The sequence below is a fragment of the Ornithorhynchus anatinus genome, chromosome 4, assembly GCF_004115215.2.
Source record: "Ornithorhynchus anatinus isolate Pmale09 chromosome 4, mOrnAna1.pri.v4, whole genome shotgun sequence".
NCBI classification, from domain to species: domain Eukaryota; kingdom Metazoa; phylum Chordata; class Mammalia; order Monotremata; family Ornithorhynchidae; genus Ornithorhynchus; species Ornithorhynchus anatinus.
Window position 1 is genome coordinate 11,011,764 of NC_041731.1, and position 18,512 is coordinate 11,030,275.

The 18,512-nt window shown below is 49.8% G+C and overlaps 1 protein-coding gene across 4 annotated transcripts in view; it reads right to left on the minus strand.

The window, feature by feature from the left end:
* Positions 1-18,512, minus strand: part of EGFR (epidermal growth factor receptor) — a 298,096-nt gene that overhangs the window by 212,759 nt on the left and 66,825 nt on the right. For 2 of the 4 annotated variants that reach the window (XM_029062042.2, XM_029062041.2), the window contains exon 1: positions 14,179-14,987. The exons of the other annotated variants lie outside the window; for them this stretch is intronic. In XM_029062042.2, coding sequence (XP_028917875.1) covers positions 14,179-14,278 — 100 coding nt within the window. In that variant the 5' untranslated portion in view covers positions 14,279-14,987. Of the gene's footprint in view, positions 1-14,178; positions 14,988-18,512 lie in introns of those variants that run through there. 4 annotated transcript variants of the gene reach the window in all.

Genomic DNA, 18,512 nt, shown 5'->3' on the forward strand with positions numbered 1-18,512 from the left:
GGACGGGGACTGTGTCCAACCCGATTTGCTTCTAGTTACCCTAGCACTTAGTACAGTGCTTGGCACCTAGTAAGTGTTTAACAAACACCACAGTTATTAAGAAGAAACTGGCAGTGATGCCTATACACAGAGAAAGAATGCCTGCGTTTAGACAAGCTATTACATTTTAAAATTGTTTTTTTGCCCAGTTACCCAAGTTCTTCTCATAAAATGAAGCAACTTGGCAAATAGAGGTTAGCATTAAACCTACTTTCCAGAGTAAATACATTTCAAACTTGTTTCACCACTACACATGAGGTCACTGTATCTAACAGTGTCTAATAAGTGCATGAATACCTGGATTGCTCAAATCTGGCCTAAGTACAGTAGGTTGAATTCAGGTTTGCTCTTCCTGCTGGATATATGAAATCCATCAAATCTACAACCTGAGAAAATCAAAACATTTTCCCCTTGAAAAGCCTGTTTCCTATTTGATACTCTCAATGCTAAAAGTCAGGTTTTTCCATTAGCATATGTACATTCACTCTATGAGAGGGTCTAAAGGACACAGAATTTATGCTGTGTGAGACTCCATGACCAAACATACATTGGTATAAATGTGTGGTGAAAGAGCAGTTGCCTAGAGGATGGGCAGGAGGGCTGAAACAGACTGGAAGTATGGAAACTGAGGTTCATGGTTTGGATACATAGGCAGAAGGGGCCTCACGGCCTGGACATTCTGGTTGTCTTCCCTGTTGCTCTGACTGCCCAAGACACCATCCTCATCATTCCCACACTGTCCTCTCCCCCATCCTCAGGTTACTTTTCAGGAAGCACTGGGGGGGTCTAGCAGAAAGAGCATGGGACTGGCAGTCAGAGGATCTGGGTTCTAATCCCAGCTCTGCCACTTGACTGCTGCGTGACCCTAGGCAAGTCACTCGACTGCTCTGTGCCTCAGTTTCTTCAACTGTAAAATGGGGATTCAATACCCATTCTCCCTCCTACTTCGTCCCTCCTGCCCAACACAGGACTCAATCTGAGTCAAACCTGATTGATTTGCAACTACCCCAGTGCTTATTAAAGTGCTTAACATATCCCATAAAAAAAAAAATAGATGTTTGTGTGGGCTGGGAAATGTTTTCCAGTGGTGAAGAAATAGCTATTCTCAACTGTTAGGGAAAGATAAAGCCAGTAGCCAAGAGTTTACTTTTTTTTTTTTTTTTTTGGAAAGAACTGTGGGAGTGAGGCATTGGAGGCGGGAGATTTGAGGGTGAAGCATAGTAAGAAGATTACCTTGAGAAGACCAGAGAGCGAGAGGTGGCGAGCAAGGGTGAAGAGAACAGACACGCAAGATGGGAGTTGAGGATGATACCGAGGATGGGAGCTTCCGGGACAGTGGCAACTGAGATGAGGGGAGGCGTGGGTTTGGAGGAAGAAGGAAGAGTAATTCTGTTCTAGACATATTGAGTTTGAGGTGCCAGTGGGACATTCAAGTGGAAATATCTTGGAAGCATGAAGAACTGAGGGGTAGTAGCTCAGATGAACTAACAGGGTTAAAGAGAAAAATCTGAAGAGTCATCTGCAGAGAGAGGGTAGCTGATGCCATGTCATCCCTGTAAGCAGATGAGCTCCGCAAGAGAGTTGGGAGCGCCAGAACAGATCTTTGTGGGGTACGAAGGAGGAGCCAACAAACAAAATTGAAAAGGGAACATCTGCCTTTCCCGATTGGAAACTCATTTATTTCTTCAATCACTTTTATTGAGCACTTACTGTGTACAGAGCACTATGCTGAACTGCTTGGGGAAGTTCAATAAAACAATAAGCAGACAGTCCCTGTCCACAACGAGTTTAAAGTCTAGAGGGGTAGTCAATCTGTATACCCAGCGGAATTTCAACAAATACCACTGTTTATATTCTGAATGCTTTGGGCAGCCAACAAGCATCAGGATCTTTATAATAGCAAATGAGGTATTTGTTGGTTGCTTCTTACTTGCCAAGTGCTGTAACGGTACAAGGTCATCAGCTGGATGTACTAACTGCTCTCTTGGTCATCCTTTCTTCCATCTTCTACTTCCATCCTGTTCCCTCAACCTCTGATCTGAGAAGTCTGCAGGAGACCCTGAATCCTTTCCCTGTCCAGCAACTGCAGCAGCCCCGCGGTCTAGTGGAAAGAGCCCGGGGCTTAGGAGCCAGAGGACCCGAGTTCTAATCCCCCCTTGGCCACTTATCAACCGCATGACCTTGGGCAACTCACCTTATCTTCTCTGTGCTCCAGTTTCCTCAGCTATCAAATGGGGATTAAATACCTATTCTCCCTCCCTTTTATACTGTGAGCTCCATGCATCTGTCTGACCTAGTTATCATGTGCCTACTCCAGTACTTAATATACCACTTGGCACATAGTAAGGATTTAACAAATATCACAATTATTAGCATTCACCAAGGCATACACTCCTCTGGAATCTCTGCCAGGGAAGTGCTGGGTGGTCAAAGATTCTGCACAAGGAGAAAGAGTTTACAGTGCCACCCCGCAAAAGGGAGGAACAGCCTACGTACAAACAACCAAGAACCTCTGCTTCTAGAACAACAACATAGTGTGGTCATGAAGCCATCATCAGCTGTATAGCCAGCTTAGACAGCTAAGAAAACATGGGATCCACAGATCTCTGGTTCAAAGGCCCACTCACTCAAGTTCGCCTAAAGGTAATCAGATCTGTTATTCTTGCCGTTACTTAATATTCCCATCAAAATTCTGGAATTAATCAAATATTAAGGTTTCTCACTGCCATGGACTTTTTGAAGGCACAGTGAAAGCACGTGCGGGTGAAACAATACCCAGAGAAGGCAATTTGAATGGAACGTCTCCTTGTGAGAGAGGAATTTGTTTTTAGACGTAGTTTGTTTTTCTTGGATGTCCATTACAGCCTCAACGTAGAGGCTCAAGCTGCCTGCCCAGGCAGAAAAGCAGACTTAATGACCTACTAGGTCTTTCTCCACCTTCGGCAAGGATGACACTATTAAGCTGGCATCCTTGACGTCTCATTTGGAGGTCACCTGGTGTCAATTAAATATTATCTCCCCTTTCCAAACTACTCATACTTGATCTGTGCTCTTTTTAGGCTTCTGGAGGTGGCAAATTCTCTTCGGTGCATTTCCCCACTAGAACAAGCAATACACATCACATCAGGACTGTCATTAAATATTCTGCATGTGTAAGCTTACGCGTGACTACCAACTCTATTGTACTGTACTCTCCCAAGTGCTCAGTACAGTGCTCTGCATGCAATAAGCACTCAATGAATAAGATTGATCGATTGAAGAAGTCTAAAGTCATTAGTTCTGCAAAATATCTGTGCAGTCTGCAACCTTCGCACTGCTTCCGCCCATATTTGCGCACCTTATTTTCCTAATCCACGCAGGCTCCATCTCCTTATGTAAATATCCAGATACTCTACTATTTCTTCCATTTGTAATGTCTTGATTTCTCTGTGCCTCAGTTCCCTCATCTGCAAAATGGGGGTTCAGATCCTGTTCTCCTTCCTACTTAGGCAGTGGGTCCCATGTGGGACCTGATTATCTTGCATCTACCAGCACTTAGTACGGTGCTCGGCACATAGGAAACATGCTAATACTTTTATCATCGTATTATTATTATTTGCAGAGATGAGCTTTCCCCAAAGCAAACCAATCCGACCACCTGACATCCCGTGACAATTCTGAAGGGCCAAGCTGAGAGATTCTGAATGGACTGTTGTTCCCAGTTACCTAGAGGATGATTCAGGCAACCTGAATTTCCCAGATGAGTAACTCTGCCTAGGCTAAATAGAACAAGCTTGACTCAAGGTGAAGTGCCGTGGGAGAAGAACTGGGGCCCAAGGACTGGGAACAGAGAATTTATCCTAGAGGATAAAAGCTTCTAAATTTCTAGAACGGGACAAGCCTCCCCCAAGTAAAAGTTTTACATTTTTTATGTTGATGGCCAATTCAAACAGGAACTGATTGGGTGTATTAAAAAGGAAGAAGAGCTCCAAAATAATTATTGTAACAAATAGTCCTGATGTACAAAATGGTTCTTGTATTAAGGCAATGCTCCCAATTGCAACCCCGCCTAATGGCTTCCATTAAAAAAGAGTAGCGTAAACAAAATGGGATGCTTTGCGCTACACTATTTGTTGAGATTGTCCCTTTCAGTAATAGCTGTTTACTCATCCTAATGAGCTTAAATGCCTGCTTTCATTTAAATCAAAGAGACGACTAGTCACGGATTTGTATAAGAGAATGATCCTACTTTGCTGGAGGCACTGTTGAAAAATATCTGACCAAACTGCTAAAACAAGCTGCTTTCTCCGCTTACCTTCGGGCTCCTTCATAGCATTTATATTTTTACCCTCCAAAATGAACTTCCCCACTTCATTCTGTAATCATACCATCCATTTTCATGAATAATTAATTACCCCTCCAGAAATTCTTGGTAAGATTGGGGTGGGCGGAGGAGAAAGGAGGAAGAGGAAACTGGAAAGGGCTATTCTGGGACAAGTGCTATGGGTCTAGAAGTAGGGTAAAATAATTCGAGATGAAAAAGATCTTCAGTGGGTTTACCTAGTCCAGCCCCCTCTTTCCAAGTAGATGACTGACTAAATCATAGGTTTGAATTTAAGTTTCTTAAGGGTTAGGGACTATGTCTTGTGCTTGTGAAATATTCCCTAAGCTCACAGTTTCAGGGCTTCACACAGAAGCGCTCCAATTTTGATGACAGATAGAACTGGTATGCATTCCTGAATGTATGCGTGAGTCATAGAAAATAGGTAACCTTCCACTGAACAGAACTGTACCTCCTGCCAGAGACTCAGAGGAGTTAGTTTAATTGGCAAATACCAAGGCAATACAACTTTCAACTTGCTTTTCTGGGAGAATACAGGCTCCTCATCTAGACCTAATAATCATAATTGTAGTTTGCATTAAGTGCTTACTACGTGCCAAGCACTCTTCTAAGCACTGGGGAACATGCAAGGTAATCAAATCAGACACAGTCCTTGTCCCACAAAAAGCTCACAGTCTTAATAGGCGGGGAACAGGTATTCGATCCCCGTTTTACAAATGGACCTCAAATAGCAGGTCAAGGATATGCCCAAGTTTCTCTCTGAGTCTCCTGAAGCCTTTAAATCTATTATTATTATTTTGCTTTTTTGGAAGCAGATTTTAATGTTTCCTCGTCCCACGAAAACAATACATTAAACCACTGACTAAAAATTAAGTAAAAAAAGGCGAGTACAGATTTTCAGTGTAGGCAACACATAACACATATTAACCTGCAGAGTATCATAAATGCTCTTTAAACACAGTACTTATAGTGAGGCCAAGTTAGCCATCTCATTTAAATCACTACAGTGGGTTATTGCGGTTGCTCATTTTCATAATGTTTTCTTTTTTTGTTGAAGTTAGTCCACTGGAAATTAGTAAAGGGCATATAGCAAAAAAAAAAAAATGTATCTCATGCGGTTTTTCTATAATGTTGGTATTTGTTAAGCGCTTACTATGTGCCGAGCACTGTTCTAAGCGCTGGGGTAGACACAGGGGAATCAGGTTGTCCCACGTGGCGCTCACAGTCTTAATCCCCATTTTACAGATGAGGTAACTGAGGCACAGAGAAGTTAAGTGACTTGCCCAAAGTCAAACAGCTGACAAGTGGCCGAGCCGAGATTCGAACCCATGAACTCTGACTCCAAAGCCCGTGCTCTTTCCACTGAGCCACGCTGCTTCGCTATAATGATGTTGGTATTTGTTAAGCGCTTACTATGTGTTCTAAGCGCTGGGGTAGACACAGGGGAATCAGGTTGTCCCACGTGGGGCTCACAGTCTTAATCCCCATTTTACAGATGAGGTAACTGAGGCACCGAGAAGTTAAGTGACTTGCCCAAAGTCACACAGCTGACAGGTGGCCAAGCCGGGATTCGAACCCATGACCTCTGACTCCAAAGCCCGTGCTCTTTCCACTGAGCCACGCTGTTTCTGACTATCCACATGACAGTTTGACTAATGTGATAAAATAATAACAGCAATGATAAAGGAAACAAATGCTAAATCTGATTACGCTATAGGATCTATTCAACTCTACTGATCCATTATAGTGGAAAAAGTGATTTTTTCCAATGCCGAATCTTTACAGTTTTGAGTTCATGCATTGAGAAGATGACATTAAGAAACCTTAAAGCATATTCAGTTAATGTAAAGCATCTAATCCAAAAGCTATTTTCTTTGAAAGTAAATTTCCCCACAGTATGCCGACGCTGCAAGACTACTCTATTTTCAGTCTCTCTCTTGGGCCGAGCCAGGGGTGAAGTGGAAAAGTAGTTTGGTTTCACCCTTTTAAGACTGTCGCCTAAGTGTAGGCCGCTAAAAAACAAACAACAGTGAAAAGTCACTTACTTGCATTTCTAACATATGGTAAAAATCTCATAAATTCACCTTAATGAAGAGGTAATTCATGGAAGTGGCTATTGTAAAATTGCAAAAAACAAAGGCATAATTTTAACACAACAAATTTGCTTGCCTCATTTATTTTGACAAGCGCACATTTATAATGTAAAAGTTTGCAGCACAGCAGTAAGTAAAATATAATGCTTTGTTTAAGAAGGGTGAAATCACTGGAATGATCAATCAGTGGTATTTATTGAGCACTTACTTTGTGCAAAGCACTGTATGTACTAAGTGCTTTGAGAAAGTACATTAAGAAGCAGCGTGGCTCAGTGGAAAGGCCCGGGCTTGGGAGTCAGAGGTCATGGGTTCGAATCCCGGCTCTGCCGCTTGTCAGCTGTGACTTTGGGCAACCTCAGTTACCTCATCTGTAAAATGGGGATTAAGACTGTGAGCCTCATGTGGGACAACCTGATTACCCTGTATACCCCAGCGCTTAGAACAGTGCTGCACATAGTAAGCGCTTAACAAATACCAACATTATTATTGTCAGAGTTGACAGACAATCCCTTGCCCACAAGGAGCTTCTAATCTACAGGGGATAATGATAATAATAATAATGATAACTCTCTACTGTTCTTTGTCCAATCTTTCCTGGTGATGCTTTGGCTAGAGATTGTCCAGATTTGTTAGTAAGCAGAATAGGAAATAATTATGCTTAAAAAACCAAACAGTTTTCAAGTAGGGCTGTATCAGAAACAAATGATCGTGAGAAACAAAAATGTCTTCTGATAAATTCAGTTAGAACTAAAGAATTCTATGTATTCAAAAGTGGCAGCAAAATTTCACCTTCTTAGGGCTTGTGGGAGTGTTTAAATTCAAATAAAGTAATCAAAAATTAAAGCGTGCCCAGAAAACGTCAGTTCCACTTATCAAACAGTCCATATGAGACATAAGGCAACAAAGACTTCCTGGGTAGGCCCCATTAACAGTTTCAGTAAAGGAAAGTCACTTTTACCGAAACAAATGATGCAAAACCAAATTGGAAGCTTTACTTTAAAACTGAATATGCTTTAACGTCTCCTAACGTCATCTCCCGAATGCATGAACCCTTACGACTATAAAGACAAAGCATGGGGAAAAAATACTCCATTTTAAAGAATGATTCACTAATATCCACATCTACCTACTTTTAAAATAGCACGTTAATTATTAGCTCATTGTGCTTGTGTTTCTTTTTATAGTATCCTCACATTTTACCCAAACAGGAAAGGACAGAACAACATCAACCTTGAACACAACACACTTTCTTACAGTTCAGCAGGACAGCACTATAAATAGGCTTTCGCACATGCTTAATTTGTGCACAAATCTCTCAGAGTTTCTCTGAGGTAGCGCCAAGTAGAAGTGACGGCGTTTTTCAGTAGATGGGTAGAAAATGCCATGTCTCCTCTAGCTCTGCAGTCTTCTCTTGGTCATTTGGGGACTGTCCAGTTGTAGGTGGGGTAACCCTTCATTTCCTCCCAATCTTGTGCCAGCCCCCTTGCCTTCTGCCATTTTTCTGTGATATTAGAAGAGAGAATATACTGGAAAAGAAAAGGAAGTTTGGAACCAGACAGATGGCCCTTTGTAACAATTCTGGTACAATATTTGGTGGAGAAGACCATTAGAACTACCGGTTTAAATGAGCTGTGGGGATGATCTGTAGATTTCATTTAGCCACACTATCCCTGACTCCACAACTGCATCGATCAAACACCGCCTGACCCTTTGCTGGGTGAGTTTCCCCAAAGTCACCTGGTGGCTATTTAAAAAACCACAAATAGCAATCCAGCTGCCAACTGCGAAATCTAAACTACTGAGAGAGTAGATACACACTCCAACAACTGGGAAAAGGACAGCTTAGGCAGAGACTAAAGCGATAGGAAAGAAGCTAGACAGCGAAAAAAAGACACAAAGTTGGACTCTGAAACGACACACACACACACACAAAAAGTTAGTCCCTTACCCCCGGAACATATAAAAAGTTGGAAATGGTGAAGAGAAATCAGAAAGGTTTCTCCTCTGGATTAATAGTACTTCCATTGTGCTTTATACTTGCAAAGTACTTTACCATTACCATCATTAATTAGTCATCTTTGGCTCACTTTTGAATGATCCAAACAGAAAAGTCTGCTCCTGACATTAGCATGAATTAAGATAGTTTCTCATCTAAATTCTCCCTGCGCAAAACAAGTACTCTATTATGAGCCCCAGTGGGCGTGAAGCACAAGGAAGACAAACGGTTTGTCCATCACCGACTCACTAGCTGAAGAATAAATCAAGATTCTTGATAATATGCACAAACCACACTACCTGACAACGCCGCACACCCTCAACGGGCATGGGAAACTTCATTAGTAGATACTACTCACAAAAAAAACAAAAACAGAAAATAACAAACAAAAAAGACCTTTTAAGCATAAGAAGGACTATCTGTCGATATCGGCTAGGTTACCCAACACATGATGTCATGAATTGGATTCACAGATGCTTCGTCAATGGGGAGCGGTCTAGCTGTGTGCCATTTATGGATTTCATCTTCCTAAATACAAAATCCAGGACTCACGGTCATCATGTGGATTTGTGAAAGCTCCCACAGGGCTGCCTATACCTACGGGCCAGTGAAGAAATTACCATCATGTGAATATATACCACATGTGTACCTTTTCCTTCTGTGCAATACGGAGGGGGGAAAGGCGGAGGAACTTGAGTAACGGAGAGTGAAAGAAAATCTCAGTCGACACACAATAAAAATATCAAGATGCTTTTTCGGGGACCCTTCTCCTGAAAACTTGAAGGAAATTACTTTAAGATGCAACTGCAAAATTGAGTCTGTTTTCACACACTCCAACATGAGTTCAATACGAATTATTTGCAACACAACAGTTTGTGGTGCAGTCCATATGAGAAGGTTTCGTGAGGGGCTTGTACTTTATTGTAAGAGAAGCAGCATGGCTTAGTGGAGAGAGCACGGGCCTGGGAGTCAGAGGGTCATGGGTTCTAATCCCAGCTCTGCCACTTGTCTGCTGTGCGACCTTGGGCAAGTCACTTCACTTCTCAGTGCCTCATTTCTCTCATCCGTAAAATGGGGATAAAGACTGTGAGCCCCCTGTGGGACGGGGACTTTGTCCAACCCAATTATCTTGTATCTACCCCAGCGCTAAAGTGCCTGGCACATAGTAACAAACACCATAATTATAAAGCAGCAGCATGGCTTAGTGGAAAGGGCCCGGGCTTGGGAGTCAGAGGACGTGGGTTCTAATCCCCGCTCCGTCACATGTCAGCCGTGTGACCTTGGGCAAGTCACTTAACCTCTCTGTGCCTCAGTTACCTCATCTGTAAAATGGGGATTAAGACTGTGCGCCCCACGTGGGACAACCTGAAGACCTTGTATCTACCCCAACGCTTAGAACAGGGCCTGGCACATGGTAAGCACTTACCAAATACCATCAACATCATCATTACTAATGCAACTGCTGACAGTCCAAGGATTAACCAATGCAAGTGGCAAATAGAGACGAAACACGTTTCCTAGCCCATTCGGTTACTCCAGACCCAAATGCTTGAGAAGCTACAGCAGAACGGAATTTGTTGGTCCCAAATCAAAGCAGGATTTGCTTTGCACGTTAGGTGACTCTAAGGCACGCAAAAGACACTCTGGTCTTTTGGGCTTCACTCCAAGGATGCCTCTAGCTACTTCCCCAAATTACACTTTAACTATATGGGAGATTTGGGTTATCAATCGTATTTATTGAGCACTTACTGTGGGCAGAACACTGTACTAAGCACTTGGGACAGCTATCGGTTTCTTAGTAGTTCAGGACCCAAGAATGGGACTGGGAACTTAACTGATTTTCTTGGCTATGGCTGGCAAGGGTCAAATTGGATTGTGCTGAACTGTACTTCCCAAGCGCTTGGTACAGGCAGGGCTCTGCACACAGTTAGCGCACAATAAATACGATTGAATGAATGAAAGGGTCACCCCAAAGGTTTTATCCCTCTCTGCCATACTGATCTGGGCTCCGAGCTAAATCCAAAAAGAGCCGCCTTTTCTTATTTAGTCTGCATCCAGTGATTTTCAGACTGGCCACAAACTGCTCTAAACAAAGGTCGGCATTGCCCCAGTTTTGAAACACACAGAGATGGAGATTGTCCGTGGGGGGAGGAAGGGTGCAAACCAGTCAACTCGTTCATTCTTTCCTAGCCTTCCAAGCTACCTTGTCGAGAGGCGATGATTTTGAACCGGCGTATTTAGGAAATATATGCAGTATTCACAGTCTGGATCTGAAACACAGAGCCGGGAGAGATGTGCCCGAGGTCCCCTGCCTTCTCAAAAGGTGTGCGCTCAGGGGTGCAGACCCGAGCAAGTTTTCTGCAGCCTGGGGCCATCTCTGTGGGATTCAGGAGTCCTCTTTGCAGAGGATTCCCTTCCTTTCCGACCTCTTCCTTCCTTCTACCTTTCCTAGGCAAATAATAATCAAATTCACATGCCCGTGGATACCTAAAGGTACCCACATGGCGGAATTTACTCCACTGGCACTACTCGGATGAAGAAATACGTCTAAATGAGCCATCTCATTGTAATTTCACTAAAGGCTAAAAATAGCTCAGAATTGGGCACAGGAGAGGTAGGGTAGCCTAACGGAAAGAAAAAGGGCTGGGGAGACGGGAGACCAAAATGTGAGTTCCAGCTCTGCCACTGGCCTGCTGTGTGACCTTGATCGAGTCATTTCACCTCCCCAGGTCTCAGTTTTCTGTAAAATAGGGATAATACAGATCGCGGCCCCCCATGTGGAAGAGCAACCGTGTCCAAACGCAAAACCTGTAAATACCCCAGTGAGTAATACCGTGATTGCCACTGAGATATCTGCACTGGTCTTATCCAGAACCTCCCTCCCAGAGTGAGTCTCTCTAAGTGGGAACGACATTAAAACAAAAACTCTAGTTCTTAAGCACTAATATACACTTCTCCAAGTATCGATGGCTGTTCCATTTTTAAAAAGACCATATTCTGCCTTATTTAAATTTAAGAAATAACCTTAACAGCTATCGAGTGCCCGCGCGTTGAGCTTGGAAGGCCACGAAGGAGTTAGAAGACGGGAGGATAAACCTCATTCGACGACAGATTAAAAGGCCCGAAAAGTTCTGGGAGTAGAAAATGATTACTTCTACATCCGTACGAAAGTAGTAAAACGAGACCTCAGGATGGGGCTAAGAGAAATGCAGGATTAAACATCCCGGAGAGCACTAGTGCCCGTCCTTACAAACGTCAGTGACATTTCACACGGCAGGCCGTCAATTAATAAATAGTGAGGACCGGCCGCGCGAAAGCGCGGGATTATGCGTTTGGAAAAGTACACCAGAATTAATAGATAAGGTTCCCATTCCGGAACTCCTCGCAGCCACTAACCCCGCTCTTCTTGGCTGAAAAAGAAGAGAAACGGGCGGTTCCAAAATGGGTTTTCTCCCCAGCGGGGCAATCGCTGCTAAAGAGTTGCCCGTCCAAACCCCCCTGAGCCAATCACACCAACGACAGGTAAGAACCTGCTCGGTTCGGGACTCGGGTGCTTCTGAGTCGGGGATTGAGCAATCGGCGTGTTCTCGTTTCAAGTGGGTTTATTGTCAGGAGTCACGAAAGGCAAACAGGTTCCTGCCCGGTCTGGGTTCAGAAAGAAACCCCTCGTTTAACCCCCTCCCCAACCACCACCTCACCCCCTGCCCCGCACATGGGTGAGAAGCAGCGTGGCTTAAATAATAATAATAATAATAATGATGATGATGATGATGACGGTATCTGTTCAGCACTCACTACGTGCCAACCACCGTTCCGGGCCGTTAGCGGAAACAGCCCGGGCTTGGCGGTCAGAGGACGTGGGTTCTAATCCCGGCTCCTCCACTTCTCTGCCGTGACCTTGGACAAGTCACTTCTCTTCTCTAGGTCTCCGTTACCTCATCTGTAAAAGGGGGATTAAGGCTGTGTGCCCCGCTTGGGACAACCTGATCGCCTTCCCTCCACCCCAGCGTTCGGAACAGTGTTTGGCACATAGCGCCGAACAGATATCCTCATAATTATTATTGTTAAAAAAACCCTCAGAGGTTGGGTGGCGGGGGGGGGGGGGGGGGGGGAACGCCTGGGTTCCCGGGGAGGCCGGCCAACCGAGGGATCGGGGATGAGGGTTGGAGGGGATCAGGTGGCTCCCCGGAAGGGCTTGGGTCCGCGCCTCAGTTTCCTCAACTGTAAAATGGGTATTACCTACCTAGTCTCCCTCCTACTCAGCCTGGGAGTCCCACGTGGGACAGGGACTGTGGCCAACCTGATGAACTTCTATCTATCCCCAGCGCTTAGACAGTACCTGACACATGGTAAGCACGGAATAAATTCCAATAAAAAGAAACAGACCAAGTGGCACTTGAGTGAGCCAGAGCCCGGGACCGCCCAGGGTTCCGAATGCTCAGCCCGGGGGGGTGGTCTGCCAGGCGGGCCGGAGGAGGACCCGGGGGCACGGACGAGGATGCCACCCGGGCAGGGGAGGGAAAAGCTCTCCCATCCCGGGTTGGGCCGGCTGGAGACACGGGTGGGGGTCCGGGGGAGGGGTCCTGGGTCCTGGGTCCTGGGCAGGGGGTCGGTAGGAAGGACCTCTGCCCTTCCAGCTTGGCCGGCAGGGCCCTCCAGGAAACCCCCCCAGGCCCCGCAGGACCCCCTCACACCTCCAGGACCTCCAGGACTTTCCAGGAAACCCCTTAGGACCCCCAGGACCTTCCACGAAACCCTTCAGGACCCCCCCCCCACACCTCCAGGATAATAATAATGTCGGTATTTGTTAAGCGCTTACTATGTGCGGAGCACTGTTCTAAGCGCTGGGGGGAGATGGAGGGTAATGAGGTTGTCCCACGTGAGGCTCGCAGTCTTCATCCCCCTTTTCCAGATGAGGGAACTGAGGCACAGAGAAGTGACTTGACCGCAGTCAGACAGCTGACAAGCGGCACAGGCGGGATTAGAACCCATGACCTCCGACTCCCAAGCCCGGGCTCTTTCCATTGAGCACGCCGGATCCCCCCCAGGACCCTTCCAGGGCCCCGCAGGACCTTCCAGGAAACTCCTTAGGACCCCCAAGACCACCCAGGACCCTCTCAGAACCCCCCCCCCCCCAGGATCCACTCGGGACCCCCCAGGACCTTCCAGGAAACGCTTAGGACCCCCCCCCCCCCCAAGACCCCCTCACACCTGCAGGACCCTCTCAGAACTCCCCCTTCACACCTCCAGGATCCCCCCCAGGATCCACTCGGGACCCCCCAGGAAACCCCGAAAACCCCCTGACACCTCCAGGACCCTCTCAGAACTCCCCCTTCACACCTCCAGGATCCCCCCCAGGATCCACTCGGGACCCCCCAGGAAACCCTTAAGACCCCCGAAGACCCCCTCACACCTCCCGAACCCCCCAGGACCCTCTCGGGACCTTCCACGAAACCCTTCAGAACCCCCAGGACCCTTCCAGGCCCCCCTCACACCTCCAGAATCCCCCCAGAGTCTCCCAGGAAACCCCTTGGGACGCTTCCAGGATCCCCCCCTTCAATCCCCCCAGGACCGGGGCAAGCGACGAGGGCGAGCCGAGTTCCGGGCGGCGGGGGCTCGGCGCCCCGGGCCGGGACCCTCGGGGGGGGCGGGGGGTGTCGCAGAGGGTTAGGACGGGGGTGGGGGGGTCGCGGGGAGCCTGCCTCCCTCCCTGCCTCCCCTCTCCCTACCTCTCTTCTCCTCCAGCGCGGCGGCCGGGCACAGGTGCCCCCCGAGCAGGAGGAGCCCGAGGGGCAGCAGGGCAGGGGCTCCGGGCAGCCGCGGGCCCATGGCTGTCGGGGGGGCGGGGGGCCGAGGGGCCGGAGGGGAGGCGGGGAGGAGGTCCGGAGGTCCGAGGGGCCGGAGGTCCAGGGGTTTGGAGGCCCAAGGGTCCGGAGGTCTGGAGGTCCAGGGGTCTGGAGGTCCAAGGGTCCGGAGGATCAGGGGTCTGGAGGTTCAGGAGTCTGGAGGTCCAAGGATCCGGAGGTCCAGGGGTCCGGAGGTCCAAGGATCCGGGGGTCCGGAGCTTCAGGGGTCTGGAAGTCCAAGGGTCCGGAGGTTCAGGGGTCCGGAGGTCCAAGGGTCCGGAGGTCCGGGGGTCCGGAGGCCCAAGGGTCCGGGGGGTCCGGAGCTTCAGGGGTCTGGAAGTCCAAGGGTCCGGAGCTTCAGGGGTCTGGAGGTCCGGGGGTCCGGAGGTTCAGGGGTCTGGAAGTCCAAGGGTCCGGGGCTTCAGGGGTCTGGAGGTCCGGGGGTCCGGAGGTTCAGGGGTCTGGAGGTCCAAGGGTCCGGAGCTTCAGGGGTCCGGAGCTTCAGGACTCTGGAGGTCCGGAGGTCCGGAGGTCCAGAGGCTCAGGGGTCCGGAGGTCCGGAGGTCCGGGGTGGGGAGCCCACCCGGGCGGCGCTGTGCCGCGCTGGAGGCGGAGCCGCCCTCTCTGATGGGGGCGAGGCCCGGAGGGTCCCCGAGCGAGGACCGCGGTGTCCGCCTCCCGCCGGAGAAGCCCGGGGTCCCAGCCGCCGCCGCCGCCGCCGCAGCCTCCTCTCCCCGCCCCTTTCCTCCTCCTCCTCCTCCTCCTCCTCCTCCACCACCTCCACCTCCTCCTCCTCCTCCTCCAACTCCTCGCCAAACTTTTCCAGCGGGTCGCGGCCGGAGCGGGGCGGGCTGGCGGGGTCCCCCCTCCACGGGGCTGCGCGCGGGACCCTGCGCCGAGCGCTGCGGCCAAGGGGGCGGGAGGGGGCCGGTCCTCGTCCCAGCCGCCCTCCTCCGCCCGGAGACCCCGGAGAGCCGGGCCCGCCCGGGACCCGCCCCCTGCCAACCGCCGGCCCTGCCCGACCCACGCCGACATCCCGCCGGGGAAGCCAGGTGGCACGGCTTCTGGGGGGAGGGGGGGGGGGCACCGCGCTGGGAGGGAGACGCAAAATGCGGGACCCCCCCCCCCCAGGTGCCCCCGCAGGTGCCCGACCTGCCCACGGGCCGGCCCTGCCCTCCCCAAGCCGACATCCTGCCGAGGAAACAAGGTGGCACGACTTCTGGGGGGGGGGCACCGCGCTGGGAGACGCAAAATGCGGGTCCCTCGAGGTGCCCGACCTGCCCACCCCGCCCCGCTGGACGGCCGGGACCCCCCCTCTCCATCCACCTCGGTGCTCGGTCCGAGAAAGCAAGGTGGCAAGGTTTCTGGGGTGGGCACAGCGCTGGGAGATAGAAAATGCACGACCCTCGAGGTGCCCAACCTACCCACCGGCCTGCCTGCCGACCCTCCCCACGCCTCCGCGCATCCACGCTCGCTCCAAGCGAAGTGGCACGGCCTCTGGGTGGGCACAGCGCTGGGAGAGACAAAACGCGGGACCCTCGAGGTGGCCCCTGCAGGTGCCCGCCCTGCCAGCCTGCCTGCCGACCCCCTCCCTACCTCTGTGCTCGGTCCGAGAAAGCAAGGTGGCAAGGTTTCTGGGGTGGGCAGAGCACTGGGAGAGAACATGCGCCACCTTCAAGGTGCCCAACCTGCCCACCGGCCTGCCTGCCGACCCCGCGCCACCCTCCCCACATCCACGCCCAGTCCAAGCAAGCAAGGTGGCACGGCTTCTGGGTGGGCACAGCCCTGGGGGAGACAAGATGCGGGACCCTCGAGGTGCCCCTGCAGGTGCCCGACCTGCCGACCCCGCCCCGCTGGATGGCCTGGACGCCCTCCCCGCACCCTCTCTCACCCCGAAGAAGCAGGGTGGCGAGGCTTCTGGGGTGGGCACAGCGCTGGGAGAGACAAAACGCACCATCCTCGAGGTGCCCCTGCAGGTGCCCACTGCAGGAGACACAGTGGCAAGAGCCCGGGCTTCGGAGTCAGGGATCATGGGTTCGACTCCCGCTCTGCCCCTTGTCAGCTGGGTGACTGTGGGCGAGTCACTTCTCTGGGCCTCACTTACCTCATCTGTGAAATGGGACGTGGGGACAACCTGACTACCCTGTACCCACCCCAGTGCTTGGAACGGTGCTCGGCACAGAGTAAGCGCTTAATAAATACCACAATTATCATTACAGTGCTCTGCACACAGTAAGCGCTCAACAGATATGATGGAATGAATCAATTTATGTCTGACTCCCTCTAGACGGCAAGCTCCTGGCGGGAAGAAAATGTGTCGGTGTATCGTTATGGCGTACTCTTCCAGGCGCTTAACCCAGTGCTCTGCACACAGTAAGTGCTCAGTAAGTCCGACTGATTGACCCTGCTGGCAGAAAGGATGGAAACGTTCAGAGGATCCTAGACTGCGGTGGCCCGTGGGCAGGTGGATGCGAGGCAAGAGAAGCGGGACGTATCTTTAAGCTTTACCATTTCCTCTATCTGTGATTTATTTTAACGTCTGTCTCCTCCTCTTGACTAGAAGCTCCTTGTGGGCAGGGAGCATATAATAATAATAATAATAATAATAACGTTGGTATCCGTTAAGCGCTTACTATGTGCAGAGCACTCTTCACTGAGCACTGGGGGAGATACAGGGTGATCAGGTTGTCCCACGTGAGGCTCGCAGTCTTCATCCCCCTTTTCCAGATGAGGGAACTGAGGCACAGAGAAGTGAAGTGACTCGCCCACAGTCATTCATTCATTCAATAGTATTTATTGAGCGCTTACTGTGTGCAGAGCACTGTACTAAGCGCTTGGAATGGACAAATCGGTAACAGATAGAGACGGCCCCCGCCCTCTGCCGGGCTCACGGTCTAATCGGGGGAGACGGACGGACGAGAACAATAGCAATAAAAGCGGCAGAGGCGGGGATTCGAACCCATGACCCCCGACTCCCAAGCCCGGGCTCTTTCCACTGAGCCACGCTGCTTCTCTGCCGCACATCTACCCACTCTGGTGCACTATACTCTCCCCGGTGCCTAGTACAGTGCTCCATCAATACCACTGATTGATTGGTAGCCCAGAGAAAGCTGAGGGTAGTTTCTCCTTTGCAGATTTCAAGGTGGATGGCTGAAGGATTCAGTGAAAGATTAATCGACATATCATTTAATGGACGAATCTATCGGTAACTACTTAAGATTAATAGGGAACTATTGATGGAAAATAAAGCTGAGGGTTGAATTTAGACTACTAGGCTTAAGTGAATCCTGTATAAAAGCAGCACGGGCCTGGGAGGCGGAGAACCTGGGTTACCGACTCTGTCGACCGACTGTGGTGTGACCTTGGGCGAGTCACTGTACTGCGTGACACAGAGGAACGAGCACGGGCTTGGGAGTCAGAGGTCGTGGGCTCTGATCCCCGCTCCGCCACCTGTCAGCCGTGTGACTTTGGGCAAGTCACTTCACTTCTCTGGGCCTCAGTGACCTCATCCGTAAAATGAGGATTAAGACTGGGAGCCCCACGTGGAAGAACCTGATTAGCTCGAATCTAGCCCAGCGCTTAGCAGAGCGCTTGGCACCTAGTAAGCAGCGTGGCTCAGTGGAAAGAGCCCGGGCTTGGGAGTCAGAGGTCGTGAGTTCGAATCCCAGCTCGGCCACTTGTCAGCTGTGTGACTGTGGGCAAGTCACTTCACTTCTGTGGGCCTCAGTTACCTCATCCGTAAAATGGGGATTAAGACTGTGAGCCCCACGTGGGACAACCTGATTCCCCTGCGTCTACCCCAGCGCTTAGAACAGTGCTCGGCACACAATAAGCACTTAACAAATACCAACATTATTATTATTATTATTATTAAGCGCTTAAACAAATACCGTCGCTATTGACTTCTCTGTGCCTCAGTTTCCTCAACTGTAAAATGGGGACTTCATACCCATTCTCCCTCCTATTTAGCCTGGGAGCCCCATGTGGGACAGGGACTGGGTCCAACCTGATAAACTTCTATCTACCCCCTCCCTTCGACAGTACTTGACACATAGTGAGCGCTTCACAAATTCCGTCAAAAAGGCAAAGGGGTATTTTAATGGCCCACTCTCCTCCCCAGAGTTCTGAATGGTTCTCTGTGCTTATTTCCACCACCGACTCACTCTTTTGGTTTCCAAGACTCGCTCCGGGCTCATGCTTTAGACTGTCCGCTGTCA